The sequence below is a fragment of the Bos grunniens genome, chromosome 10 (genome assembly GCF_055505025.1).
Source record: "Bos grunniens cultivar Pamir isolate PY7600 chromosome 10, Bosgru_T2T1.0, whole genome shotgun sequence".
Taxonomy (NCBI): Eukaryota; Metazoa; Chordata; class Mammalia; order Artiodactyla; family Bovidae; genus Bos; species Bos grunniens.
In genome coordinates, this window is record NC_141174.1 from 38,146,212 (window position 1) to 38,173,421 (window position 27,210).

At 52.9% G+C, this 27,210-nt stretch overlaps 1 protein-coding gene across 5 annotated transcripts in view; it reads left to right on the forward strand.

The window, feature by feature from the left end:
* Window positions 1–26,147, forward strand: part of DUOX1 (dual oxidase 1) — a 33,139-nt gene extending 6,992 nt beyond the window's left edge. For 2 of the 5 annotated variants that reach the window (XM_086320677.1, XM_086320678.1), the window contains exons 10-34: window positions 1,367–1,457; window positions 2,431–2,533; window positions 2,795–2,967; window positions 4,535–4,710; window positions 4,921–5,039; window positions 5,857–5,994; window positions 6,664–6,777; window positions 7,509–7,708; window positions 8,371–8,556; window positions 10,775–11,000; window positions 11,271–11,364; window positions 11,629–11,804; window positions 13,804–13,873; window positions 14,079–14,210; window positions 14,739–14,917; window positions 15,151–15,381; window positions 15,919–16,018; window positions 16,317–16,366; window positions 17,809–17,936; window positions 21,895–22,048; window positions 22,447–22,679; window positions 22,928–23,086; window positions 24,400–24,555; window positions 24,699–24,827; window positions 25,369–26,147. In XM_086320677.1, the coding sequence (XP_086176803.1) occupies window positions 1,367–1,457; window positions 2,431–2,533; window positions 2,795–2,967; window positions 4,535–4,710; window positions 4,921–5,039; window positions 5,857–5,994; window positions 6,664–6,777; window positions 7,509–7,708; window positions 8,371–8,556; window positions 10,775–11,000; window positions 11,271–11,364; window positions 11,629–11,804; window positions 13,804–13,873; window positions 14,079–14,210; window positions 14,739–14,917; window positions 15,151–15,381; window positions 15,919–16,018; window positions 16,317–16,366; window positions 17,809–17,936; window positions 21,895–22,048; window positions 22,447–22,679; window positions 22,928–23,086; window positions 24,400–24,555; window positions 24,699–24,827; window positions 25,369–25,491 (3,640 nt within the window). In that variant the 3' untranslated portion in view covers window positions 25,492–26,147. Of the gene's footprint in view, window positions 1–1,366; window positions 1,458–1,739; window positions 1,880–2,430; window positions 2,534–2,794; window positions 2,968–4,534; window positions 4,711–4,920; window positions 5,040–5,856; window positions 5,995–6,663; window positions 6,778–7,508; window positions 7,709–8,370; window positions 8,557–10,774; window positions 11,001–11,270; window positions 11,365–11,628; window positions 11,805–13,803; window positions 13,874–14,078; window positions 14,211–14,738; window positions 14,918–15,150; window positions 15,382–15,918; window positions 16,019–16,316; window positions 16,367–17,808; window positions 17,937–21,894; window positions 22,049–22,446; window positions 22,680–22,927; window positions 23,087–24,399; window positions 24,556–24,698; window positions 24,828–25,368 lie in introns of those variants that run through there. The other 3 variants (XM_086320679.1, XM_086320680.1, XM_086320681.1) reach the window with 3 other exon arrangements.
* The last annotated feature ends 1,063 nt before the right edge of the window (window positions 26,148–27,210 follow it).

Genomic DNA, 27,210 nt, shown 5'->3' on the forward strand with positions numbered 1-27,210 from the left:
ATATTTTAGTTGCAGCACGTGGTATCTAGTTCCCAGACCAGAGCTCAAACCCGAGCGGCCTGCATTATGAGCGCAGAGTCTTAGCCACTGGACCACCAGGGAAGTCCCCTTCAGCGGTTTTTAAGCACCTTAATGTCCACTTTTTTTGCCACCGGTGTAGATATTAATCCCCCCAATTAAAGACCAGTTAATTGAGGTTCAGAGGGTGAATCACAAAGCCCCCAGGTCTGCACCTCAGGTGTTGACACTACATGGGGACATTTTTAGCTATAAGAACAGAACATGGGGCTTATAAGCCTTTGGAGGGCATTACAATAAAAACGTGTGAGGCTGAAGGAAAGTGTTGGCTCCAAAATAATGAGAGGGAAACTTTAAAAACATATATATTAAGTTAAAAGTATATAAAACAAAGCATGGCAGTCTATTTTTTTTCCCAGCTGCATTATAATTGAAAACATTCATGGATTAGATTTTTTTACTCTAGAACAATTTCTGGATATGGCTGATGATGGCTAAGAAATTGTAGTACTTGAGTTATCCATAGACAAGTAATTTCAAAAAAATGATTAATAATCCCTTTTATATGTTTTAATTTACATACATAAATATACATATATATATAAAGAATGTTGCCCACCATCCAGTTCCACAAGGAACCACTTGTGGAATTAACCACTGCAGCTATCTTCCAACAATATACCCTGAAAAAGAATTTGGGACAAAAAAAAGGATAAGGCACTCTGTGCTTTGGAAAAACAGACTCCTTAGATAGCTAGAAATATCTCAGAAAAAAAATTTTTAATGAACCCATATTCTTTTATCTCCCAACACATAGAAAAACACAAAAACCATTAACCAAGGTACTGATCCTCATGACTAGCAGTAACCTTCTACAGAGACGAGTGTTTGCACCCATTCTCTAGCCAAAATCGTATATATACACTAGCTTCTCTCCCAACCTTTTTGGAGCAGTCCTCTCAGAGCTACTCAGAGACTGTTTCCTGGACTATAGTCCTCAGTAAGTTCCCTGAATAAAACTGGAACTCACAACTCTTATGTTGTTCATTTTTTTTCTGTTGACAGTTTATCTATAACTGTATCTATATCCATATCCATATTTTTATCTGTCAAGAGAGAGTGAGAGGGAATGAAACATGGCAAAATATGGGATACAGTTTTAGAAATTTGGTCTAATGTGGAGAGAGGGAACTTCCAAAAATCAGATTGTTCAGGACCTGACCACACACCACCTTAGGGAATCAATGACCTGGGTCCTTGGCTCTAGCTTTGGAGACCAGAGCTGATGCCTGCCTGACATTAGGACTTCATAGCCTCAGTCACCACTAACCTGCTTCTTTCATTTCAGAAATGCCAGCTGCCACTTCCAGGGGGTCATCAATAGGAACTCAAGTGTCTCCAGAGCTCTCCGGGTCTGCAACAGCTACTGGAGCCGAGAGGTCAGGATTGAGGTTGTGTGTGTGTGTCTGAGGGTGTGTGGTAAAGGTGGGCAGTGGACTGAGGCAGCCAGCTGGGATGGGCTGGGGTGGAGGAGGCAGCCCAGGGCACCTCAGCCTTCTCCCCTACCAATGTCTGAGATGATCAGGTAGCTGTGCACATCAAACGTCAGTCCTCCTCCCCACCTCAGGGCAGTGTGAGGCACGGGGGTGGGGGCTGTGCAGATGCGGTCTACATGTATCACTTCTTCCTAGGTTTTCCTTCCCCTCTGTAGGCACTGGAGTACCCCAGCCATCCCTTCCCCCAAGGAAACTTCCCGGTTAGACACACCTGGGCAGCGTGTGAATGTGTATGCGTGAGGAGGGCAAGGTGGAGGGAGGAATTCTGAGAGATTAGCAGGAATCATCTGTCCAGGCCACTAGGGGTAAGGAGCATTAACCATTCGTTTAAAGCAACATCAGATACTCCATGTAGTATGTTCATAGAGGGTAGGTAAGAGGAAAGAGGGGAGAGGAAAGCAGAGTCATAGATCGGGGCTGAAAGAGACGTCAGTGTCCTGCTAATACCTTTGTATTATTTTACTTATTTTATTTTATTAATAAGGCCCTTTTATTAAGGGCAGGACACTGAGTTCAGAGAGGTCCTGTCACACAACTGGCTGCTAACAGAGCAAGGGTCAAGATGTAGACCTAGTGCCTTTGGCAACTGTACCATCAAGTTTCCTAAGACAGAAGTAAAGTTTTAGGTCCCTTGTGCTTGTGGAGACCTGTGTCCTAGCAGCATGCGCTCTGGATGGATGGGGACATTGTTCATCCTGAGTAGGGGATCAAGCTGTAGAGGAGGAATGACTCTCCAGTTTGGGAGCAAACAGCAGGACTGGGTGGGCCCAGGACCCAAAGTGTGGGGTTGAGGGAGCCTGACTGCCCAACATCTGGCCCCTTTAGCCACACCTCTCCCCTCTCCCCACCCCTAAAGCACCCCAACCTACAAAGAGCTGAAGATGTGGATGCGCTACTGCTGGGCATGGCCTCCCAGATCGCTGAGCGAGAGGACCATGTGGTGGTGGAGGACGTGCGAGGTGAGGCTGAGGCTGTCCCTGTAGGCTATGCAGCCCTGGCCCCTGGGAAAAAGTTCAGTGGGAGCTCCAGAACCAGGCAGGGAGGCATGCTGGGTTGGGGGGACGGGGTGTGGGAAACCTGCACTCTCTCATTGCTGACAGAGCTTCTGACCTGCAGACCACAGCTCCCTCTGTGTGGGTATGGCTGGGGTCCCAGGGCTGGTGGGAACCTGGACATGAGGTCCAGGAGCTCCCTCAGACTCTTTGGTATCTCATCCCCAGATTTCTGGCCTGGGCCACTGAAGTTTTCCCGCACAGACCACCTGGCCAGTTGCCTGCTCAGGGGCCGAGATCTGGGCCTGCCCTCTTACACCAAGGCCAGGGCAACCTTGGGCCTGCCTCCAGTTACCAGATGGCAGGACATCAACCCAGCCCTCTCCCGGAGTGATGGCACTGTGAGGAGGGGTTGGGCCCCTGCTGGTGGGGCCAGGTGGGGGGAGGTCCAGGGCACGCTGGGTTGAGACACGGAAGACAGACAGCAAGATACAGGCTCCAGAGACAAGCATCTGGTGAGAGGGGCAGAGCTCACCCAGGTCGCTTTTCCCAGGATCACACACCAGGATGGAAGTTACCATACCAGCAGGATCAGTTTTAGACTCTGTGATTGTGCAGATCCAGCAAATGTTTAGAGAGCATCTGTTGCACTTGATAGGGTTCATCTCATTTACTCTTCCCAACAACTCCCTGAATGAGCTTAGCAGGTCCTTAATTCAGAAACAAACTGTACTTTCATATGCCAATATTCAAGCTGCTTTTGGAGAGTCAGCTGTCACACTCTGAGCTATGACCTGGGCAAATGGCGTGGCCTGCCAGCCAGCAGACCAGTTCTGGCTGCCTTACCTTTTGGGCACAGCATTGCTTCTACAGTTGCACTCGGTCACCTCAGTTGTGTCTGACTCTTTGCAACCCCATGGACCGTAGCCAGTCAGGCTCCTCTGTCCATGCGGTTTTTCCAACAAGAATACTGGAGTGGGTTTCCATATCTCTTCCAGGGGATCTTCCTGATCCAGAGATTGAATCCTCATCTCCTGCCTCTCCTGCATTGAAAGTGGATTCTTTACCTCTGAGCTACTGGGGAAGCTAGCAGTAAATAATTATTCTATTGTTTTTGCCCTCACTATTTTATAAAATTATTGGAAAGTGGAGAATTGAAAGGTTATAAAGAAGTGATATGTCCATAAGGCTTGAAACCTTTATAAAATCAACCTGTAGATAGGAATCACCAGCTATGCCAAAGGCAGCAAATCCTTAACTTCAGTTGGGCCTCATTGGAATTAAGCTGGTCCAGTGCTCAGATGGTAAAGAATTTGTCTGCAATGCAGGATACCTGGCTTCAATCCTGGGGTTGGGAAGGACCCCCCACCCCCACCCCAGAAGACAGCATGGCAACCCACTCTAGTATTCTTGCCTGGAGAATCCCATGGACAGAGAAGCCTGGCGGGCTACAGTCCATGGGGTCTCAAAGGGTCAGACCCGACTGAGAGACTAAGCACAGCATAGCACACAGTGCTTATTTACATTGTGGAGAAAAGAACTACAGTAAAAGTCAGGTGGACAACACTGTTCATATACTGTCTCTAAAAGGCAATGGATATGAAGGGATTCGATTTTCCAAACTTTTTTTTTAACCTGTAAAGATTAGAAGCTTTTTCTGACTCATCATTCAACCATTCAACTTTCGTGCTGATTTTGACCCTTCAACTGTCATACCTTTTCAAGAACAAGTCACCTAGGGGACTGCCTGCCTGTTTTAACTTGATAAAATAAGCAGCTGAGTCTGTGAGAGAATTCTCATAAATGAGTCAACTTATAGAAAGCATTCAGAGCAGTGCCCAGGGCATAATGAGTGACTTATTGTCATTGTCACTTTTTTATGATGATCCCTGGGGCTGATCTCTGGGAGCCAGCTCTTGGCTAGAGGGCAGGTACTCGATCCTTGCACCTCTCCCTTCTTGGCTCCAGGTGCTGGAGGCCACAGCGGCCCTGTACAACCAGGACCTGTCCCGGCTGGAGTTACTCCCCGGGGGGCTCCTGGAGAGCCACGGGGACCCTGGACCCCTCTTCAGCACCATCATCCTTGATCAGTTTGTGCGACTGCGGGATGGTGACCGCTACTGGTTTGAGAACAGCAAGAATGGGTAAGGCCTGCCTGGCTCCCACCTCAGACTCTACCTCAGCCTGGGTCCCAGACCCTTTGCCCGTGAATGGCCCCCATGGGCCCTTGACTCCCAGCTGACCCACCACTCCCACCCCAACATTCTGTTGTCTTTTCCTTCATCTGGGTTCCTGGGCCTAGGGGCCTGCCTCTCTCACCCATCTCAACAGCTCACTACCTCTCTCACTCCCAGGCTGTTCTCTGAAAGAGAGATTGCAGAGATCAGAAACACTTCCCTACGGGATGTCCTAGTAGCTGTCACCAAGGTGGACTCTGGTGCCCTGCAGCCCAGTGTCTTCTTCTGGCATGCTGGTGAGTGGCCTGGGGCGCTTGGTGGGGTTTGGGATCTAGTGCCTCAGCTCTCCTGAGCTGGGGGCTTGCTTCAGGGTGGCTGGGTAGTAGACTCCATGTGGGGAGTGACCCTGATTCTGCCCCTGAAGACTTGGGTTCTGGGGCCCCAGGTGGCCACATACAGCCATGTAGGGTCCCTTCTGCAAAACCCCAGCAGGTACCCAAGCGAGGGTAGTACTGAGATGCAGAAAGACCCGGTGAGGAGGCCAGGTCTCCTCACATTTGGCCAGGATGGTTATAGCATAGTGGGGGCCAAGCTATCCTTTGTTGTTGTTGCATTGCTAAGTTGTGTCAGACTCTTTGCAACCCCATGGAGACTGCAGCACACCAGGCTCCTCTGTCCTTCATTACCTGCTGGAGTTTGTGCAAATTCATGTCCATTCAGTCAGTGATGCCATCCAAGCAACTCATCCTCTGCCACCCCTTTCTCCTTTTGCCTTCAATCTTTCCCAGCATCAGGGTCTTTTCCAATGAGTTGGCTCTTCGCATCAGGTGGCCAAGGATATCCTAATCCCACTGCAGTGATGAGGAAAGGGCTCTATGTGTGTGTGTGTGTGTATTATGTGCGTGTGGGGGAGAGACAGGTTGAGGTTCATTTTTTTATCCCACATGTTACCCAAGTAGGCAGATGCCACATTCTTGGTACAATGGCAGGGGTAAGAAGCCCCCTCTCCTCTGCTCCCCAGAACTCTTTCTGCCACCCTACCTTCCTCAGTGATCCTGTCCCAGAGCTTGTGGCCCAGCACGCCCAGGCCTGTACATTCCTCTGTCTCCCCAGGAGACCCCTGCCCACAGCCAGGACAGCTCAGCACCGAAGGCCTGCCAGCCTGTGCTCCCCCCATCATGCGGGACTATTTTGAAGGCAGTGGATTTGGCTTCGGGGTCACCATCGGGACTTTGTGCTGCTTCCCTTTGGGTAAAAGTGATGGGCAGGGTGGGGCTGGGTGAGAGGTATCAGCTGGGGGTGGGGTCAGCTGCATCTATGACAACCAACCAATACAGAGTACTGTTCCTCCGAGGAGATGAAAACATCAGAGCAGGTGGGACGTGAGAAGTATTAAAGCTACACATAAGTCAGTCCAGGGGGAATTGTCTTCCTGGTCTTCTGGGGTCCCTCGCAGGGCCCAGATTGGTTCAGGAGCCATGGGCAACCCACAATCCACAGCAATTTACAGGAGCCTAGGCGTGGAAAACTGTCAGAAGCAAATGCCTGCTTAAGAAGTAGGGCTGGGATGTAGCTGCTGGGGCAACGGCTTGGGTAGTCTTTGACTAAGTGTGTGGATCGATCAGCAGCCTGGTAGAGTGGGTCCAGTCTCTGGCACAAGGACCAATTTCTAGCTGGGAAGGGACCCGAGTGGTAGAAGCAGGCAAGCGTAGGCAGGCACCTTAGATGCTCCACAAAGCTTCCTGTGGGATGCAGAGCACCTCCCTCCCAGGGCACTTCATAATTTGAGACAACTGAATGGGTAACCTAGGAGGTGAGGACAGCAGGGGTTCTTCCCAAGGAAAGAAACCTGTGAAGGAAGCCACTGATCTCCCCAGACCTCTACCTTCCCCTGAGCATCCTACTGCCTCTGCTTCTCAGTGAGCCTGCTCAGTGCCTGGATCGTTGCCCAGCTCCGGAGGAGAAATTTAAAGAGGCTCCAGGGCCAAGACCGCCAGAGCATCATGTGTGAGAAGCTCATGGGGGGCATAAAAGGTAGGCCTTGGGCTGGCCAGGGTCGGGGAGGGGAGATCATGATTCCAGGCTACAGCCCCTGAATCCCTCAGCAGCCTAGGGCAAAGGTCAGGCCGGGTCAGGCGGGAAGAGTCACTGGGGCATTAGGAGGAGTTGGATCAGGAGTCCTCCATCCTCCTTAGCTCCTCCTGATGGTCCCCCCCAAAAACAGAATGTGATAGACTCACAGGGAGGAGTCACAGGACCCTGCCTACATTTCACAGGCTCATTGTGACTCACAAATTCCCAAAAACTGCTGCTTTGCAGTGTCTCACACTGGAATTTCAGGCAACAAGGAAGTCATTAAAGAAGGTCTAGAGTCACATTCACTGAGGATTGGGATCTTGGTTCCACCCCTATGGGCTATTGGACTTCAGACAAATTTTAATCTATCTAAACCTATTTTTTTCTCATCTGTAACATGATAATAACAATAGCACTAACCTCATAGATTTGTGAAGATTAAATAAAGTAGTTCACGTAAAGCACTCGGTACAGTGTTGGACACATATTCAACACTCGGGACATGGTAGTTATGCTGCTCATGGACTAGAGGCGCGACTGTCGGCAGGGGATGACCGCCAGTACCCAGGACAGGACGTGGAGCTCAGAGGCCTTGAACTAACTCCAGCCCTGAGCCGGCCCTCCTCCCCGATGCGGTGGTGGGGCACGGGGAGGAAGCCCCCAGCTGACCCAGCCTCATCTCTCTCCAGCAGTGGAATGGCAGGGCTGCAAGGAGCCCTGCCGGCCTGTGCTGGTGCACCTGCAGCCCGGGCAGATCCACATGGTGGATGGCAGGCTCTCCGTGCTCCGCACCGTCCAGCTGCGGCCCCCACAGCAGGTCAACCTCATCCTGTCCAGCAACCACGGACGCCGCGCCCTGCTGCTCAAGATCCCCAAGGAGTATGACCTGGTATGGCCCAGCCGGCCCCTGGCTCTTTGTCCGCAGCCACAGCCATGGGGGCAGCCAGGTGGAGGGGAGGGGCCCTGGGCCAGGCAGGGTTTCTGGCTCCTAGTCCCTGGGTGGGGTGCTAGATGGTGAGATAAACTGGAATGTGTCTGTGCTGCTCTGAGTCTGCTGGATGCCACAGTCTCAACTGTCCCTTTTGCTCCTACAGACTCAGTCTGCCCCCTTCCTTTCTATGAATGCCGTGGCAGGCCCTAGCTGAGTGTCCTTAGAGGAAGCTGGGCCCTTTTTCCTGTCCCCAGCTGCAGGATCTGGTGAATTAGAGATTTGGAGGGGAGCTCAGTCAGGCGCTGGTCTTTGGCTCTGACTCTGTTGAGCTCCTGGGCCTCTCCATCCTCTGTCCTTCCCGCCTTCCCCTCCCTTCTCCAGTATGGAGTAGAGAGGAAGAATAGCTTTGCACACGTGCCTTTGTGTGCTACCTCTGCACCTACAAGCAAGCCACCTAACTCCATGGAGCCCAGGAGTAACAATATCTCTTTGGCCAGAGTGCTTTTTCCAGTGCCCCCTGCGCACCACCCCCCCCCCCAAAAAAAAAACAAGATTCACGTAAACCTTCTGGCCTTACAAGGCCTTGACACATGGTTGCTCTCCCGATGGCTCCTCCAAAGGTGCTGCTATTTGACCTGGAGGAAGAACGGCAAGTGATGGTGGAGAGCCTGCGGGGCGCTCTGAAGGAGAGCGGGCTGAACTTCCAGGAGTGGGAGCTGCGAGAGCAGGAGTTGATGAGGGCGGCAGTGACACGCGAGCAGCGGAGCCACCTCCTGGAGACCTTTTTCAGGCACCTTTTCTCCCAGGTGTGTATGTGGGGTCGGTTCTGTCCATGTGGGCCTGCCTGTAGTGGTATACCTGTGTGAGGCCAGGGAGTGACACCAGGGAAGATTATAAGCCCCGAGTTCCTAGTTAACAATCAACTCTGCTGTGATTTGGGCCAAGTTACCTGACCTTGCTGTAAGGAGATGTTCCTGCCCCCTTCCCAAGCCTACCCTCGTCTGTAAGATTCCAGGGAGGCAATGCCCAGGAAGGCGGTTATCTGAATGTGTCATTTCTTATTTCACTGCTCACAGCTAACCACTTTGCTGCCCTCATGCAGCTCATCCTGCCCCAATGGCTGCAGGAACTTAGGGTGAGATGAGCAGTATGGGGGCCCTTGGCCACGTGTACTTGGGGGAGCACAGCTGTCAGAGGCCTCGATGGGACATTAGTGTTCACCTTGCAGATTTTTGAGTCTATTGGGAGGATGTGGGTAAACAAGATAGGAAGAGAATTGCAAGGACTTGAGTCCCTATCTGGTACAGAAATGCAGGCAGCCTGGAAGCAGAATAGTGGAGAGGAGAAGCTTGGGAGATGAAGGATAAATACAGCCCCCACTGGTGGAGTTTATCATCCCACCAGGAAGATGGTGTGAGCATAGGAAGAAAGATAACTGGGAAGAATGACAGCTACAAAAGAGATCCAGGAAGTAAGTGGTCTAGGAGTTCAGAAAAGGTAATAAGGCTTCAGGCCGATGTAAGGTAGTCTTGGTGGAGGTGAGATTTGGCAAGTACTCAAAAAAAGTTGGAAAAATTTTATCTCAGAAGAAAGCAGCATGAAGGGCTGAGCAGAGATGCTTAGTAGAGGGGAAGAAAATGAATGTTTGAGGTGAAGGAGCAGGGCTGGCTGACTGGGGAAAGGATTTATGAAGGAAGGCACTATTTAATGGTCATTCATTACATGCCAGGCACATGGCATGTCATTCACTCCTCCAACAAGCTGAACCTGAGTGTGCAGGAGAGTGGAGGGACCCCCACTGGGGTGACTCATTGCCAGGACCTGGGCACCTCCTCTCAGCTTAGGACCCAAAGTGCTCTGGGAACTCCCTGTGCTGGGAACTGTCAAGGGTGTGTTACTGTATTCTGCGGGTAGCTGCCAACCCTTTCTATCTGCTCAGTGCTTTCAAAACATTTTCCACACAACCTCTCATTGATTCTAACAATAACCCTGTGATATAAGAAAGACAGGTGAGGAAATGAATGCCAGACAGCTGAATGGACCTACCTGAGGTCATGCAGTGTGAGTGGGTGGCAGAGTTGGGACATGAACCCTGATCTCTTGCCTCTAGCCCCAGGCTCTTTCTACCACAGCACCTTGCTTGAAGCAATGAGGTTTAGCTCATAAAATCACAGCCGGCCCTGGACCTGGAGGCCCCCAGTTGACAGGCAGGGAGGACAGGTGCAGTAGCCTGCTGCCCTCACCGTCTGTCTTTATGATCACGCAGCCCCGGGGAGGGTGGGCTGAAGATGACCTGCCATGAGAATTCCCCTTGCCCCAGCCCAACGTGTTCTCAGCCCAGCTGAGGATGTTCTCAGTCAAAACTCCTTTGGAGATAAGAGACACCTGCTAAAGCTAGTACGGACAAAGGGTCAGTGACTCTGAGGACAGAGTGGTGTCTCAGGAAGTCCAAAGGGAAGACTGATCTGGTCTGAAAGGGACCAGGAAAGGGAAAGCTGTCATCAAACAAGGCCACTTTTGTCTCAGGCTGCCTCCATTTTCTCCATGCCCCTGCTTCCTTTTATTTATTTATTTGGCTGTGCTAGGTCTTAGTTGTGGCACGCTAGAACTTTTCCTGTGGCATGTGGGATCTAACTCCCTGACCAGGGATCGAACCCAGGCCTCCTGCACAGAGTCTTAGTTACTGGACCACCAGGGAAGTCAACCCCCCGCCCCCCACTTCCTCCTGTCTCTGTCTCTGAGCACATGAAGGAGCAGTGTGGTTGTTTTCTTACACTCAGGTCAAGACTGTCCTGGGACCTCCCAGTCTCAATTTCAGACCTTCTGCTTGGGTCAAGTGTGCATCCCTGGTCCAATCAGCTAATACAGAGACCCAGGGACCACCCACAGGGCTGATGGGCTAGTGCTTAGCGGTGGGGCTGCTGAGCAGTCACCTTAAAAGGTGGCACCAAAAGCCTGCACTGGCCTTCAAGTCAAGGAAGCCTTGTCTTTTTCTCTCCCTCCTCTGCTGCTGCCCAAGTACAGGTGCTGGACATCGACCAGGCAGATGCAGGGGCCCTGCCCCTGGACTCATCGCAGAAGGTGCAGGAGGCCCTGACGTGTGAGCTGAGCCGGGCTGAGTTTGCCGAGTCCCTGGGCCTCAAGCCCCAGGACATGTTTGTGCAGTCCATGTTTTCTCTGGCCGACAAAGACGGCAATGGCTACCTGTCCTTCCGGGAGTTCCTCGATATCCTGGTGGTCTTCATGAAAGGTGAGGGAGGAGGGAGTGATTACCTAGACAGGAGGAGATGAGAAGAGCTGGAGACTGAGGCTGGGGTGCAGCTGACTTGTTAAGACACGGGAAGTACTGGGGCCAGGTCTCCAGTCGTGGCAGACACCTGGGAATGCCCGGGTAGGGGTCAGGAAGCAGAGCAAACCCTAGCTGCGTCCAGCAGTGGGTCGATCCAGTGTGAGGCTCCTCCTGGCCAGCCTGGGGTGTAGGCAGTGGGCCGAGGCTCTCACAGGGTCCTTCTTCTCCCAGGCTCCCCCGAGGAGAAGTCTCGCCTTATGTTCCGCATGTATGACTTTGATGGGAATGGCCTCATTTCCAAGGATGAGTTCATCAGAATGCTGAGGTTGGTGCTGCAGGAGAGCTGGGAGAGTGGGCCAGGGAAGGAACTGTGGGGGAGAGAGGGGGGCCGTGAAGGAGAGAGCAGGAGGTAAACAGCAGATATAGAGTCCATATAGCCAGAGACTGCTGTAACTCGGAGAGGGCTTGGGATTTAGTCAGTCAGGGCCCTTCCATGTTGGCTCAGCTCTGAAGGTCTGTTGGGATGGCTTTGCATCTAAGCTGCAGGCTGCTTGTTGGGGCCTGATGGCTTTCCTCCCCCCGGCCCCAGGTCCTTCATTGAGATCTCCAACAACTGCCTGACCAAGACCCAGCTGGCTGAGGTGGTGGAGTCCATGTTCCGGGAGTCAGGCTTCCAGGACAAGCAGGAGCTGACGTGGGAGGACTTCCACTTCATGCTGCGGGACCACGACAGCGAGCTCCGCTTCACGCAGCTCTGTGTCAAAGGTGGGGCAGCCGGCTGGGCACAGCTGACTCAGTTAGTAGGCACAGCAGTCACCTGCCTAGGGTCCACATGCTTTGAGGTGCCATTGAAATGTTTATGTTTCTTTTACAGTCAGAAGAATTAATATAATACTGTTGATAAATATGTAATGTATCCAGCTTGGATTATATTCTTCTTTATACGAACATAATTATTAAAATATAATTTTTTAATACAGAAAGGCAGTAGTGCCCATGGCCCAGAAAAGTCATTGTGCAGCCCTGCTGGTGGGGTGGGCAGGGTCAGGATAGGGTTGGGGATGGCAGCTGGAATTCTGCTTTCCTGTCAAAGGCCCCAGTGCCTGGTGCCTACGTCATGAGGGAAAACGTGTTTCCTCGTATCTGGCTATACCCATCTCAGCTGGGGGTCTGATGGTGGCAGTGGGCTGTTCTGGTTTTGTTTCCCACCTTACCCCTCGGAGGAGTGCTTGTTAAATGTTTGCTGAGTATATGGAGTCCCATTCTATTTTTTTCCCTCCCCCTGACTACCTGCCCCACCTATGTCTGACTCAGGTGATTAGGGGCTAGAGTCAGGGTGAGGAGGGGCCAGGTAGCAGGCAGAGGGACTGCCTGTGGCCTCCTCTGGGCTGTTACAGAGTCTTCACAGCCTGGAATTCTCACTGGAACATGTTGAGACCAAACCCAGTCCCTTCCAGTATTATGAGAATTTGGGGGGCTGAGCAGCCCAGATGGGGTGAGGGGTGAATTGTATAAGACACAGCTGGGCCTCTGGTCAGGGCTTCTGGTCCCCAGGGTGAGAGGGGGGTTGGTAGAGCACAGACCCAGCACTCCTGATTCTGCAATTTCCCACCTTTACCAGACAGGCCCCTGGGCCTGAGGGGAAAGCAGGGACAGATGCCAGGAAGTGAGCCTAGACGAGTCCTGGGGACATCCAGGCCCTGGTGTGGGTGGGAGGACCAGGCTTGAGGATTAAGTTGAGCGTTAGCATTGAGTACTGTTCTGCTTGGTTTTTAATTGTTGTTGTGCTTTGCTGTTTCCTCTGTATTTCACTTGGAAACATCATGAACCTGCAGGAAAGGTGTAAGAATGGTACAAGGAGCATCCCTTTGCCCTTCACCTACATTGGCCATTTGTTACCATTTTCCCACATCTGTTGTTTGCTGAACCGTATGAGAGGACAGACATCTATACTTTATTTTTAAACGCTCATTTCATTAAATTCAGTTTAGTCACTTTGGCCTCTGGGCTATAGACCAGGGTAATCTTCAAGACTGGTTTTGCATTCGAAAGTGACCTGGATGTTCCCAGACCTCCTGTGAGAACCTGGATTTGCAGCTCAGTCCTGCCCTGCCCCTTAGCTCTGGCGGCTTCTGGGAGGGTTCCTCCCAACCCCTAACATTTTATTACGAGCACTTTCAAACACAGAAAAGGGGAAAGAATTTTATAGTCATCTCCCATACATGTACTACCTAGAGTCTACACTTAACTCCTGGGAGTTTTTAAGCCAGAGGATCCTTAGCAGGGTTTTGTGGCTGAGTAGTCTTAGCAGGTGGGAGAAGGAAATGGCGACCCACTCCAGTGTTCTTGCCTGGAGAATCCCAGGGATGGGGGAGCCTGGTGGGCTGCTGTCGATGGGGTCGCACAGAGTCGGACATGACTGAAGCGACTTAGCAGCAGCAGCAGCAGTCTTATCAGGCAGATTATGTACAGTTCCTGAACCCTAGCCCACAAGCCTGATACCAGTCTCAGGTGTAGGACTGAAACTGAACACATACTCAGGGGAGCCTGCCTGGCCACCTTGGTTTCAAACCCTCTCCCTAACCCCTCATGGCTGAGTCTAGCTACCACTGGGATCACAGACTGAGGCTGGCTCACCCAGAGGCAGTGTACTGGCCAGGGACCCTCTACAGTGTCCGGACATGGGGTGAGCGGTGTGCATTTGAGATAGGTCCTCCTGGGCCCTGGACCCTGAGCTTCTAGCTAGCCCGGCTCTGCATTGCAGGGGTGGAGGTACCTGAAGTCATCAAGGACCTCTGCCGGCGAGCCTCCTACATCAGCCAGGAGAAGCTCTGGTAAGCCCTCATCTGGAGATGTTGGAGGGAGAGGGTCAGGGTGCTTTTTATTTCTCCACAATGTCTGGGATCAGGACCTTCACTAGCCCAAGTAGTGCTTTCATGCAAATTAGAAAAGGGCAGAGAAAGCCCTCTGGGAGGGGCAGCAGAGAATCTGGTGGCTCAGATGGCCAAGGTCCCATCCTAATCTGCATTCCTGTCCTAGTCCCTCTCCCAGAGTGAGTGCTCGCCGTCCCCGAAAGGACGCTGACATCGAGGTGGAGCTGACACCACGGAGACTGCAGTACCCCAACGACACAGACCCTCCCCAGGAGATTCGCCGGAGGTTTGGCAAGAAGTATGCTTGCTCCTTCCCTTTAGCCCAAGCAGTTCACCCATCCCTTTGGCACGCACACATTGATTATTTAACGCCAGGCACTGTGCTGGCACTGGGGGTATGGGCAAGATGAACAGTCCTTGCCCAAGAATGTCACAGTCTGCTGAAACAGTCTGGTACAGTGATAGTTACAGTGTCCCACTGATGAATGCTGTAATGGTGGTAAGAACAGGAGGCTTCAGAGCTCAAGGAAGTGGTCACCTATGCCTGGGAGGTAGGGAAGGCTTCCTGGAGGAAGAGCCTCCAGTAAAGGATGAGAATGGAGCTGGTGGGAATTGAGAGCTAACGGACTGGAAGAAGAGTGACCAAGTGACCATTTGCAAGGGCGTCCCCTCACTGACAGCCCGCTTAAGGAGGGTGGTCTTAAGGAGCCTTTGAGGTCTACACCCTACTGTCTTAAATAACCTGATGCTCCTTTCTCCTCTCTGGAGAACGGGTACATATTAGCATCGGGTCCCTAGCGGAGAACCAAGACTTCCTGTCTTCCAGGGTGACATCGTTCCAGCCCCTGCTGTTCACCGAGGCTCACCGAGAGAAGTTTCAACGCAGCCGTCGTCACCAGACGGTGCAGCAGTTCAAGCGCTTCGTTGAGAACTACCGGCGCCACATCGGCTGCTTGGCGGTGTTTTACGCGATTGCGGGGGGTCTCTTCCTGGAGAGAGCCTACTGTGAGTGACAGCCGTGGAGGGACGGGGCTTACAATAAGCCACAGCCCTGGGAGTGCGGCCTAAGCGAGGGACGGACAGCCCCGGGGCGGGGCGGCAATGAGTGACAGCCCTGGGGGCGGGGCCTCAGGGGAGCGAGGTGCCGGCTGGACTAGAGCTTGCGGGAGGCTTGTGGGCCGCAGTGGTGGCCGGGGGCCGGGGCCTGCGCTGAGCTCACCGGCCAGGGCCCTCTGCAGACTACGCCTTTGCGGCTCACCACAAGGGCATCACGGACACCACCCGCGTGGGCATCATCCTGTCTCGCGGCACGGCGGCCAGCATCTCCTTTATGTTCTCCTACATCCTGCTCACCATGTGCCGTAACCTCATCACCTTCCTGCGAGAGACCTTCCTCAACCGCTACGTGCCCTTCGACGCCGCCGTGGACTTCCATCGCCTCATTGCCTCTACTGCCATCGTCCTCACAGGCAGGGCCTGGGAGTCTCAGGGATCCTCTCCATCTCCTTCGCCCCTTGCAGGCTCCCCTTCCTCTGAGAGCCCCCCTGTTCTCCACCCGCGTGTAATGTGAGCGTTAGTCTTAGATGTCCTTCTCGTAGGATGACGGTGGTGTGAAGTAAGCCCAGGAGTCCCTCACTGCCCCAGGCTGTAAAGTCCACCTCACCACTTCCCACTGACAAGTTACTCACACCCCAAAATGAGTGCACATAATAGTGTGTGATCTCCCCCAACTTTTATGTTTTAAAACATAATTCTGCGAGAGAAACCAAAGGAATGAATTTCTAATAGTATAATTTCAGACCTCTGGGGTTGTTTTCATGGATAATGTGTATGTGAGGCAGGAGAGGAACAGGAGGCTGATTAGAAAACAGAAGTCTAGATCCCCAGGGTCCTTCTTCAGGCCCCCAACTCTGGCTGGCTGGAGTCCTCCTGCTGGGGTTGAATGCTTTGAGCACCCCCAGTGGGCTGGCCCCAGGCTCATCCCTACCCTGTCTGGTCTTCCTCAGTCTTACACAGTGCAGGCCACGTGGTGAACGTGTACCTCTTCTCCATCAGCCCGCTCAGCGTCCTCTCCTGCCTCTTTCCTGGCCTCTTCCATGACAATGGGTGAGAGAGAGAGAGAGAGAGAGAGAGTGAGAGAGTGAGAGTGTGTGTGTGTGTGTGGCCTGGCCTGGGGGTGAAGAGGGTGAAATTATTTGCAGAAATCCTCTTGGCTCAAAAAAAAGAAAAAAAATTTTCTTGGCTCAGGAGTGGGTCCCCCTCCAGGTTATAGCACAATGATCATCTTGAGCCCCGAATCCCAAGTTGCAGAAAGGGAGACTGGTGGCTGGTTTGGGGTGCCTCCTCTAGAGGGTCCTTTCTGGAAGTCCTAGACATCCCCTCACTTGCTTTCCCTTCCCCACAGATCTGAGTTCCCCCAGAAGTATTACTGGTGGTTCTTCCAGACTGTGCCAGGTGAGAGCCCTGTCTGCTGCATGTGTTTCTGGGCCTGGCTCTGAGTGCCAGGCTCTGGGTTTTGCCTGCCACAGGCAGCCCAGTCACTCTGGCTTGGTGCTTCTGGCCTTGACCGTGAGCCAGGCTCTGCCCTTGCCCAGAGTGCTTTCCTGGGCTATAGGGGACTGCATTCCAGGCCTTCTCTCAAGAGCTTAGCTGGGCTCCTCCCCCAGTTCTGAGCTAGTTACTCCCTCTGAGGAACAGCAGTGTATCCCCTCCACCTGAACACACACACCTACCATGACAGTGACTTTGAGGAATGCTGTGCCCCAGCTATGTGGGGGAGGGGCTGGGCTCTTCATGGAGCCTGGCAAATACCCTTCCCCCTCCTGGCAAATAGGCTTCCCCTCTGTTCTGTAGTCTTTACAAGAGCCCATATTCCCCACTCCCCATAATCACCCATTTTAGAGCTATTAGCTATGAATCTATTCAAATGCTTCTTGAAGCTATTTATATTTTAAGTCTGTTCCCTCCTTGGAGTAACACATCTTTCTGTAAATGTGTTACACTCCTTTCTGTAAAACACAGCATGTTTTTTTATTTTTCTTTAAACCCTAAAACGATCTGCTTTGAACTTCAGAGAGTGCTTGCTGATCCTGCACACTGGGGTTTAGTGGATCAAGCCATGTTTACGCTCTCCTCTCCATTCAGGACTTATAGGCTTTGGCTAGATCCCTTCTTAATCTCTGCTTTTCCACACTACAGGGCTCTAATCTTCCTCACTTCTGCCTCCTCCTCCTTGATCACATGAGGGACCATTCTCTGGAATGGCTCCAGTGTTGCCTAGGATCCTCTGTGAGAGGAGGGGTCTCCCACCAGGTCTGAGTGGGTGGAACTCAGGGGGGCTCTGGTGATGAGCAGTGATGATGTGGTCCCACTCACTCACTGTGTCAGTGTTCATGCTCTGTGATGTGGCTGCCGGGTAGAGTACTACCTGGCCCCTGACCAAGCCTCGACTCCCCAAGGGTAGGGCCTACAACATCCGGAGTTCTACTCAGAGGACTCAGAGTAGCTGCCCTGTCCATTCATTCACTCAGCACACATTTTCCTAAGGCCCGTGGTGTGCCAGGCCTTACACGAGGCACCCGAGTGCAGTGGTGAACTAGCCTAGCCTGAGCCCTGTTCTTGTGGACCTGAGAGTCAAGAAAGTGACAGATACGAAACAAATAATGACACGGGTGCTTGAGACATAACCATCGTGACAGGGTCTATGAAGGACAAGCAGGGTCTGGGGAAGTGAAAGGCGCTTATTATCAGTGGTGTTGGGGAGAGGAAGAGGGAAGGATGGTGGGCTTCTGTCACTCGCCTAGAGCTGTGGAGTGGAGAGGGGACCCTGGGAGCCTCAGAACAGCCGGCTCTGTGAGGCCCTGTTCCTCTGCCCTCACCCCATGTTCATTTTGCAGGTCTCACGGGAGTCATGCTGCTCCTGATTCTCGCCATCATGTACATCTTCGCCTCCCGCCACTTCCGGCGCTGCAGCTTCCGGGGCTTCTGGCTGACCCATCACCTCTACATCCTGCTCTATGTGCTGGTGAGGGGTTTGGGATATGAACCAGACCAGCAGAGTCTGGGTGGATGTTCCCAGGGAGGCAGCAATGGCCGAGACATCCACCTTAAAAGATGGAGATTATAGTATGGGGCGCTCAGGTAGACTGACCCAACATGCAGCACTCAGAAGGCTGACTCCCTGGCATGTGTTTTGCAGGAGCAGCCTTACCAGGCTGATCTACATTCCTTCTAGACACCCCCACATCATTTCTGCCCAGTCAGTCTTTCCCGTCTTTGGGTGGTGGTTTGGGCTCTTGGGTGGACTCACTCAAGGAAGCATTGTCTTTTTAAAGAGAAACTCACCCTTAAGTAGGTTCTGCCATTTTGTTTCTGCGGTGTTAGCTACCCCATCCAGCTAGCTAAGTGCCACTTGTAATGTCAATGAACTTGCTCAAAGTGTCTTCTTTGGATTGTTGATAAAATGGATTTTGAGACTCCACCTCTCCCCTTTCCTTCTTATCCTGGGCTCCTGCCTCCCTTCCTTCAGATTCCCTGCCTCTGTCCTTTCCCTCTTCCCCTGGGTTTGCTCTCTGTTACTTTAGTGGCTGTTTCCAGAGATAACTCTGATCTGTACTGCTGCGGCATGGGTCTGCTTGGCCTGCCTTCCTCACAGACACAGGCACTTCCCCAAAGGGCATCTGAGGGCCTTGCTGAGAAGGTAAACCAAGTCCCAAAGCTCTGACGTCCCCACTGGTGATAGCCTGGCTGCCAGGATTCAAAACATGCAGAGCTCACACATGGCTGCCCTGGAGGTCACCTGGCTCTAGACACAACTGCACACAGGGGTCTTCTTTGTCCTAAGACAAAGGGAGAAAGGTCTTCATTGCCTGGGTCCGGATGGCACTGGTTGTCTGCCCTGCCCCCTCCCAGGTGCAGCTCTGTCTTCAGTGGGAAGTAAGAATGTCTGGTTCCATCTTGCCTGAGGCTCAGCACTTCATGGTTCTGGAGAACTACCCAGCCTCAGCTTAGATGTTTCCGAGAACTCATGAGTTTGTTTCTTTGGAAGCTGTGGCTAATTTATGCCTCCCTCACCAATTTCTTGATAATGGGTAGAGCCCTAGAATCTGGGTTACTGTTATTGTTAGGGGTGGAGATCATAGTTTTGTTCCTGCTGATAAAGCAGCTTTTTTAAAAAACTAGATCCAGAAGAGTGGCCAGCCTTGTTTTCTGAGAGCAAGACTGGTTTCTGATTTATCCCTGGGTTCTGGGGATCACTGGGGAAGCCAACAGAGAAGTCAGCAGCTAACCAAGGTGCAGGACCCTCAGCTGGGAAGTCCTAGCACTGGCAGCCTGGGAGCATCGCAGGGTTCCCCAGGTGGCACTAGTGGTAAAGAACCTGCCTGCCAACTCAGGAGACATAAGAGACCTGGGTTTGATCCCTGGGTCATGGAAGATCCCCTGGAGGAGGGCATGGCAACCCACTCCAGTATTCTTGCCTGGAGAATCCCACGGACAGAGGAACCTGGTGGGCTCCTCAATAGGGTCCAAAGAGTTGGACGCAACTGAAGCAACTTAGCATGCAGGCACAAAGCATCAGCTGCCTTTCCATTTATCTCAGATGTGGCCACTTGCCCTCAGACAGAAAGAGAAGTTACAAGTAAATGACTCCAGTGTGGAGCAGACCCTGGGCAAAGGTGTTTAGGCTCCTGATTCAGGCTGTAGAGGCTGGAGCTAGTGCAGCAAAGCTGAGCTGGCAGGCTGTTCCCCAGGCTCCTTGATCAATCATGACTCTGCAGCAGCTTTGCGGTTTCAAGGTAGAGCCAACACCAAGCAAGGTGTATAAACAGAGGAGTATGAAGTCATCCAGACATTGTTCTCAGCCAGTGGATGCTCAGAAAGCCTCAGGGGTTGGCGTGGGCTCTGTAATGAAAGAGGATCTTGGGAAAACTGGAGACAATTCACAGCCCAAAAAGGTTCGAGTTAGCTCTGTGGGGAGAGGTTCAAGAATTGGGGAACACTCAGCTGGAGGAATGGAGAACTGAATGAGGGACTGAGTTCATTTGAACAGTTATCTGTTGAGGGCCTAGGATATACTTGCTCTGTAAACAATCTGCCTGCAATGCAGAAGAGCTGGGTTGGATCCCTGAGTCAGGAAGTTCCCCTGGAAAAGGAAATGGCAACCCACTTCAGTATTGTTGCCTGGAGAAGTCCATGGACAGAGCACCCTGGTGGGCTACAGTCCATGGGGTCGCAAAGAGTCAGACTCGACTGAGTGACTAACACACACACAGGCCCAGCAGAGGAGGGGGAGACTCTAAACTCTGCCCTCGGAAATTGAGGGTTAGCTGCAGAGATTAGTGCCATGCACGTGCAATGATCAAAATGACCAGATAATATGGGATTAATTGCTGAGCTGAATGTTCCAGTCTGTCAGTTACAAGAGCTCATTGAAGGGAGCCTCATTTGGGCCAAACTGGTTAGGGAAGATTTCACAGAGAAGACGGAACTTGGGCTAAGCCTGAAGGAGAGATAAGCTAAGGTTTAACAGGGCAGTGTGGGAACTGAGCATTCTAGGTGGAAGGAATGGCACCTATGAGGGACTGCCCTAGTAGTCCAGGGCTTAGGACCCTGCACTTTCACTGCCAAGGGTCCGAGGTCTGGGTTCAATCCCTGATCGAGAGAAAAAAAAAAGAAGAAGAAAGGCAGGAGCACTGGTGGAGAGGTGGGAATGACAATAGAATATTCAAAGCTGAAGGGCTGTGGCTCAGCTGAGAGGCCACGCTGTGTGGGAGATTGTAGGAGAAGAGCAGAGGGTGAAGAAATCAGGCTTGGGCAACACATAGGATTAGGAGTTGGGAGGAGCAGAGCCAGTGCAGGAGATAGAAAGTGAACAGTCAGAGAGGGAAAGAGGGAAAACCAGCAGGACATTATTGCTAAAGAGGCAAGGCAGGGATGCTCACTAGAGCCATAGGCTGCGGAGGGTGGGAGTGAATGCCATCTAAAGGGAGACCTCGGGGACTTGCTACTGTGAGTCTGATGTGAGCAGATCCTGAGAAGAGGTGGAGGGGGGAGCCAGACTGACCAGACTCAAACAAGCAAGCGGAAAGAAGGGGGCAAGTTGTCTCTGACCATGTTAGACCAGCTGGTTGGGGAAAGAACCAGAGCTGGACAATACCTGTTAGTTACTAAATGGAAAAAGAGGACTGATTAGGTGTCTTAGTCTCCAAAAGAGTTGGGTAAATTGGGGAAACCCCTTCCACTGACTCACTAGTTATTGAGTACCTACCATGTGCCAGGCAGAAACTGCTGGGAGCTGAGAGTGTCATGGAAAATGGATGCAGTCCCTACTTCTCCAGTCCAGTGGGGAGAACAACAGTAAACATGTCTATGGATGAAGGAACACAAATATCGTGGATGACGACAGTGAATGGAGTTAACAGGGAGACGGGATAGAGAGTGTGCTGGGGGAAGGGAGAAGGCCTGAGGAGGCCTTTCTGCGGAGACCTGAAAAATGAGGTGGTGGGAGGAACTAGGGGAAAGGCCTTCCCACCAGAGGGAGCAACAGGTGGAAAGTCCAGAAATAGAAAGAACTTGTGTTTGAAAAACAGGGAGCGGGGAATGTTGCCAGGCAGAAAACAGAGCATCACAAGGCCTTGTGGTGAAGTGGGAAATCCTCTAAGGTTTTCTGAGCTGGGATGACATGATAAAAGGAACTTAAAAAGTCATACTGACTGTCTTGGAAAGAATACATCACAGTAGGGCAGCCTGCAGACAGTTAGGAGGCTACCACATGAGTGCAGGTGGCTTAGTCTAGGATGGTATCAGGAAGATGCAGATGGATGCTATGGAGGATGGGTTGGGAGTGGTTAGGTTTTGGAGCCTGGAAGGAGCACTGCACCTGATGAGGTGGGGATTGGATAGGCCAGTTGGGGAAGGATGCAGGGGTCAGACCCTTTTGTGGGTGTGGCTTCAACCTCAGCTGTACTCTTTGCTCTCTCCAGCTCATCATCCACGGCAGCTTCGCCCTGATCCAGCTGCCCCGTTTCCACATCTTCTTCCTGGTCCCAGCACTTATCTATGTGGGGGACAAGCTGGTGAGCCTGAGCCGGAAGAAGGTGGAGATCAGCGTGGTGAAGGCGGAGCTGCTGCCTTCAGGTACCAGCCTAGAGGCTGTCGGGGGAGCAGGCTGGTGGTTCTGTGGATGCTGACAGGGCAGGGAAAAGCCTGGTCCAGTGGAGTTAGCAGGGTCCTTGAGGTGGTAGGGATGGGGGAGTGAGAACAAGAGGCTCTTTGCCAGGGGACCTAAGCTGCTCTCACACCAGAGAGAGGAGGGGCCTGGGCCAGGCCACTCCTTGTCCTGCTGCCCACCAGCCCCAGTGCTGCCCAAACCCTGCTCAGGGTAGACATGGCCTGGGGGTGTTGTAACTTCTGATGAGGGGAGGCCTCCTTTGTCATATTCTAAAAGCAGAGCTGAGGTTGCAGGTGGGGAAACTCATGGGGGGCCCCACTGTTGCTGGATTCAGAACAGCGGGCTACTGCCCACCTCCCCTCAGGAGTGACCCACCTGGAGTTTCAGCGGCCCCAAGGCTTTGAGTACAAGTCAGGACAGTGGGTGCGGATCGCCTGCCTGGCTCTGGGGACCACCGAGTACCACCCCTTCACGCTGACGTCAGCGCCCCACGAGGAGACGCTTAGCCTGCACATCCGGGCAGCGGGGCCCTGGACCACCCGCCTCAGGGAGATCTACTCACCCCCGACGGATGACAGCTGTGCCAAATATCCAAAGGTGCCCAGACCCAGGCGAGGTGTACCACATGCTCCCACATCCCCTTAGTAGGCGTTGGTTCTGCGGCACCAGACTCCCCACTGTGTTCCTCCTTGAGAGACTGATTCTTCCGGATGATGCTTCAAGGCTCCCACTGCTCCCTCATTCCATAAACCTACCTGCACTTCTCTGCCTCCCATTTCTGGCTTCAGAACTGTGGTGGTAGCCGAACTCAACTCTAACCCTTTAACTCTAACCCTTTCCTGCAGCTGTACCTCGATGGGCCATTTGGAGAGGGCCACCAGGAGTGGCATAAGTTTGAGGTGTCAGTGCTGGTGGGAGGGGGCATTGGGGTCACCCCCTTTGCCTCCATCCTCAAAGACCTGGTCTTCAAGTCATCAGTCAGCTGCCAAGTGTTCTGTAAGAAGGTGAGTGGCCCCTCCTCCCACCAGCTGTGGTCCCCTGCTCCCTGTCACTGTGTCCATCTGTGCCTGTCCCCTGCCTCTGTTCTTGGCCTCCCTGTTCTAGGCAAGGCTGAGCTGGCCTGACCCAAGAGAGTCAGGATATTGTTGTTGTTCAGTAGCTCAGTCGTGTCCGACTCTTTGCGACCCCATGGACTGCAGCATACAGCACAGTCGGACTATTCCTGGACCCTAAAGGACAGAGTGGTTTTGCTGATGCCTGCAGGCTCTGCCCTCAGTTATGCGGTGCCCCACATAGAATCTGCTTCTGAGAGTCCCTCCAGCCAGGGATGGAGAGGGGGCCCGCCCCTCAAGCACTGTTGGGTGGGGAGAGGGAAGGGAACACTTGGGGTGGGGCACCGGTGAAACCGGCCCTGCTCTCAAGAGGAAGAGGAGGAGAGGCTGCAAGGCAGGGCTGGTGGGCCTGGTCGGCTCCAGGAACACAGCCCAGGCCCTCAGGCCCCTCCACAGCAGGCCCCTTCACCTGAGCCTAGCCCTGGTGGCAGGCCCCTGCTTGTCTCTCTGGGCCCGGCAGGTGAGTCAGGGGTGCAAGAATGCAGCGGGCAGAGGCCCAGCCTGTATGCTGTCAGCACTCGGAGGGTGACAGACAGCTACCTGGCTTCCCTGTTTGTGCCAGCTGTCTCTGCTTCTTAACTCACACAGCCCCATTTCTTCCTATCAGAAGCTGGAGATGGGTCCCTCAGGGACCCATTTATTTATTTGGCTATACCAGGTCTTAGTTGCAGCTTGAGAACTCAGTTGCAGCATGTGGGAGCCAGTTTCCTGATCAGCGATCAAAACTGGGCCCCCTGTATTAGGAGCATGGAGTCTTAGCCACCGGACCACAGGGAAGTCCTCCCTGGTCTCTCTTTGAGCCCATGCCCATCCACTCCAGGCAGCCAAGTCAGTCTTCCCAGAGGCCGTTCTGTGACGCACCCCTTATTGGGTCCCTCTCCCCTCGGGCAGCCTGTAGGTTGGGAGCCTAGCAGCTTGAACAGGGCCCACTGGACTGAGTGGAAGGGCAGGCTGCCTCCCACCCCACCAGACCTTCAGCTCACTTGACAGGGGTCCTTTCTCAACGGCCCCAGGCTATTGCTCACTTTCACTTCTCCGTGTCCTAGGGCAACTCTGTCTCCCACCTCAGAGCATGGCCCCATACACTCACCTCCTCTGGCTGCCGGGGGAGAGGCACAAGCTGCTCTGAGACCAGGAGTGGCGATTCCTGGGAGGTAGGGACTCTGAGACGAGCTGGGTCCTAAGCTCCAGCCCTGTGTTCCCAGATCTACTTCATTTGGGTGACTCGGACCCAACGGCAGTTTGAGTGGCTGGCTGACATCATCCGGGAGGTGGAGGAGAATGACCGCCAGGACCTCGTGTCTGTACACATCTATATCACCCAGCTGGCTGAGAAGTTCGACCTCAGGACCACCATGCTGGTGTGTCAGGGCCAACCAAGGAGTGGCTCTGTGGGTGGGCAGGGCAAGCCAGGATGGCCAAGGTGGGTGGGCGGACCAGCCTCTGGACGAGAAGCTGACCGAGTCTGCTGGCTGTGACCTTCCTCCTCTGCTTCCTCCCCCAGTACATCTGTGAGCGGCACTTCCAGAAGGTGCTGAACCGGAGTCTGTTCACAGGCTTGCGCTCTGTCACCCACTTTGGCCGCCCCCCCTTCGAGGCATTCTTCAACTCTCTGCAGAAGGTCCATCCACAGGTCAGTTCCCACCCCACATTCAGGTTTTCTTCACCTTCATCATTTGAGGCCTGAGCAAAGCTCCCAAACCTCCAAAACCCATAAAGGGAGGAGGACCCATCCCTGAGGAGTCTGGTGGGGTGATGGAATGGAAAGGGAGAGATGCAGGCCACTCAAGGGCCAAGGGAGGAAGCAGGCAGCAGGGACTTGCTACTTCTGAAGCTATGATGCCTTGTCTCGAAGGAAGGGCTCAGTGGTGGAGCTGGTCCTCACCATAAACTCAGAGCTACCCTTACCATTAATACTATCCAGACAAACACTGGGCTAGCAAATGCCTTGGAAAAGAGTCAAGGCTGGCCTCACAGAGAACAAGTCTTCCAAAACTCGGTGAGATTTATAAACCCTGAGCCAGCCCTCACCATGCACAGTATGGAGTAAACCTTCACAGGATCATGGAATGAGTCCTCACCAAGGACTCCTGCTGGTCTTTCACATGAACATGGAGTTAGACACTGAGTTGGACAGTGACTACTGAGCTGGCCTTCACTTCTTTCTCCAACAGGTCCGGAAGATTGGGGTGTTCAGCTGCGGCCCCCCTGGCATGACCAAGAATGTAGAAAAGGCTTGTCAGCTCATCAACAGGCAGGACAGGACTCATTTCTCCCACCATTATGAGAACTTCTAGGCTTCCTGCCCAGGGGCTCTGCCCATTGTCTAGCTGAGCAGAGGTTCGGCCTGACACGTCACCTCCAGATTTCTTGTTTCTGGCTTCCTCAGCCATCTCCCCATTTCTACCTCCCAACCTCGGTCCAGGTGGCCATGGTCAGTCACCCCATGTGGGTTCATGGACTCCCAGGCCCAGAATGTCTCAGCCTGGAGAAATGCAAGGCACTGTGTAGGGACTAAAAGTTGGGAGCTAGGAGATCTATTATTGTTTTGTGACTAAGTGACACCTCTTCTTCCAAAATAAGGAAAAAAATCAAAAGGCTTGAACAGACAAATTGTGTGTGTGTGTAGAGGGCTGTGAGTTTAGGAATGAAGTGGGAGCACATATAGATTCTGGCATCCTAAAACCCCTACCCCCCACCCAAATCTCCACTCCTCTGAGCTCTCCACTGTCAAAGGGCTGGAAAATGCCTTAGAGAGGGTAGAGCCACAGAGAGCAATTTACAGGAATGCCCCCCTGAGGACCCCATTCCAACAGTACAATTGATCTTTTCCCCAAGTTTTTAAACACGTACTGTCGTCAGAACCTGGCCCAACATGTCTGGGTGCTCCTCCGCTCTCCTCCCCTCTTCCTGCTCTAATAGTCTCTTTTATAAATAAACCACTTTTCTGCCCTACTGCTACTGCTAAGTCACTTCAGTCGCGTCCGACTCTGTGCGACCCCAAAGACAGCAGCCCACCAGGCTCCCCCATCCCTGGGATTCTCCAGGCAAGAACACTGGAGTGGGTTGCCATTTCCTTCTCCAATGCATGAAAGTGAAAAGTCAAAGTGAAGTCGCTCAGTCATGTCCGACTCTTAGCAACCCCATGGACTGCAGCCTACCAGGCTCCTCCGGCAAGAGTACTGGAGTGGGGTGCCATTGCCTTCTCCGTTTCTGCCCTAAGAGTTTCTTTATTCTGCTCCAGGATGGGTTAGGTACTGGCAGAAGAGCCATTCATGTGGCTAGTTCACCATGGCTGGCCCAGACATTGTCTCTGAGCTTGCCAGCACCCACTGAATAAGGGAACCCCTCCAAGGCCACCTGCCGCGGCTAGAGACCTCTTTCCCTGCTCAGCGGCACCTTTCCTGACAGAAGGCCTCTCAGGGCAGGTGGTGTGGGGCTTCTGAGCCTGTTCAGGAGGGACAGGGGGAGGCGTGGGGGCTTCTAGAGAAGGTGGGCTGGGCACAAAGTGGGAAGCAGTGTAGCAGGACACTGCAGGAATCTGCAGGGAGCCAGAGGTCACCTGACTTGCTCCAAGACGTCAGTTACTCCCAGCTCTTCTCTGAGCAGTGGAAGGGTTGAGCACCTGTGCCCACATGAGTCTTCTATGGAGTGAGATGGCAGTGAGGAGACATGCACTCATCACCTAACGTCTTTGGGCCTGTTTTCTAATCTGCAAAATAACTGAATGCCCTCCAAGTCTACTTCAGGATAGGGCAACCTCTGAGCGAATTTCTGAAGCAGGACTCAATTTCAAGTCATCCTTTCCAGTGTCCCCACAGAATTCTTGAATTTGTCTGATCACAGATCCTCGATTTTGATAAATTCAACCACTGGGTTAGAAAATCCAAATTCCCCTGCTTCACACCGCGCTTAGGAGCTGCAGGTGTTGGTGGCGGGTGGGGGTTGCGGGCGCGGTTCTCAGGCTGCTTTCTCAGGGCAGCCGTCCCCAGGGTGTTAGTTCAGCCCGTCCTCAG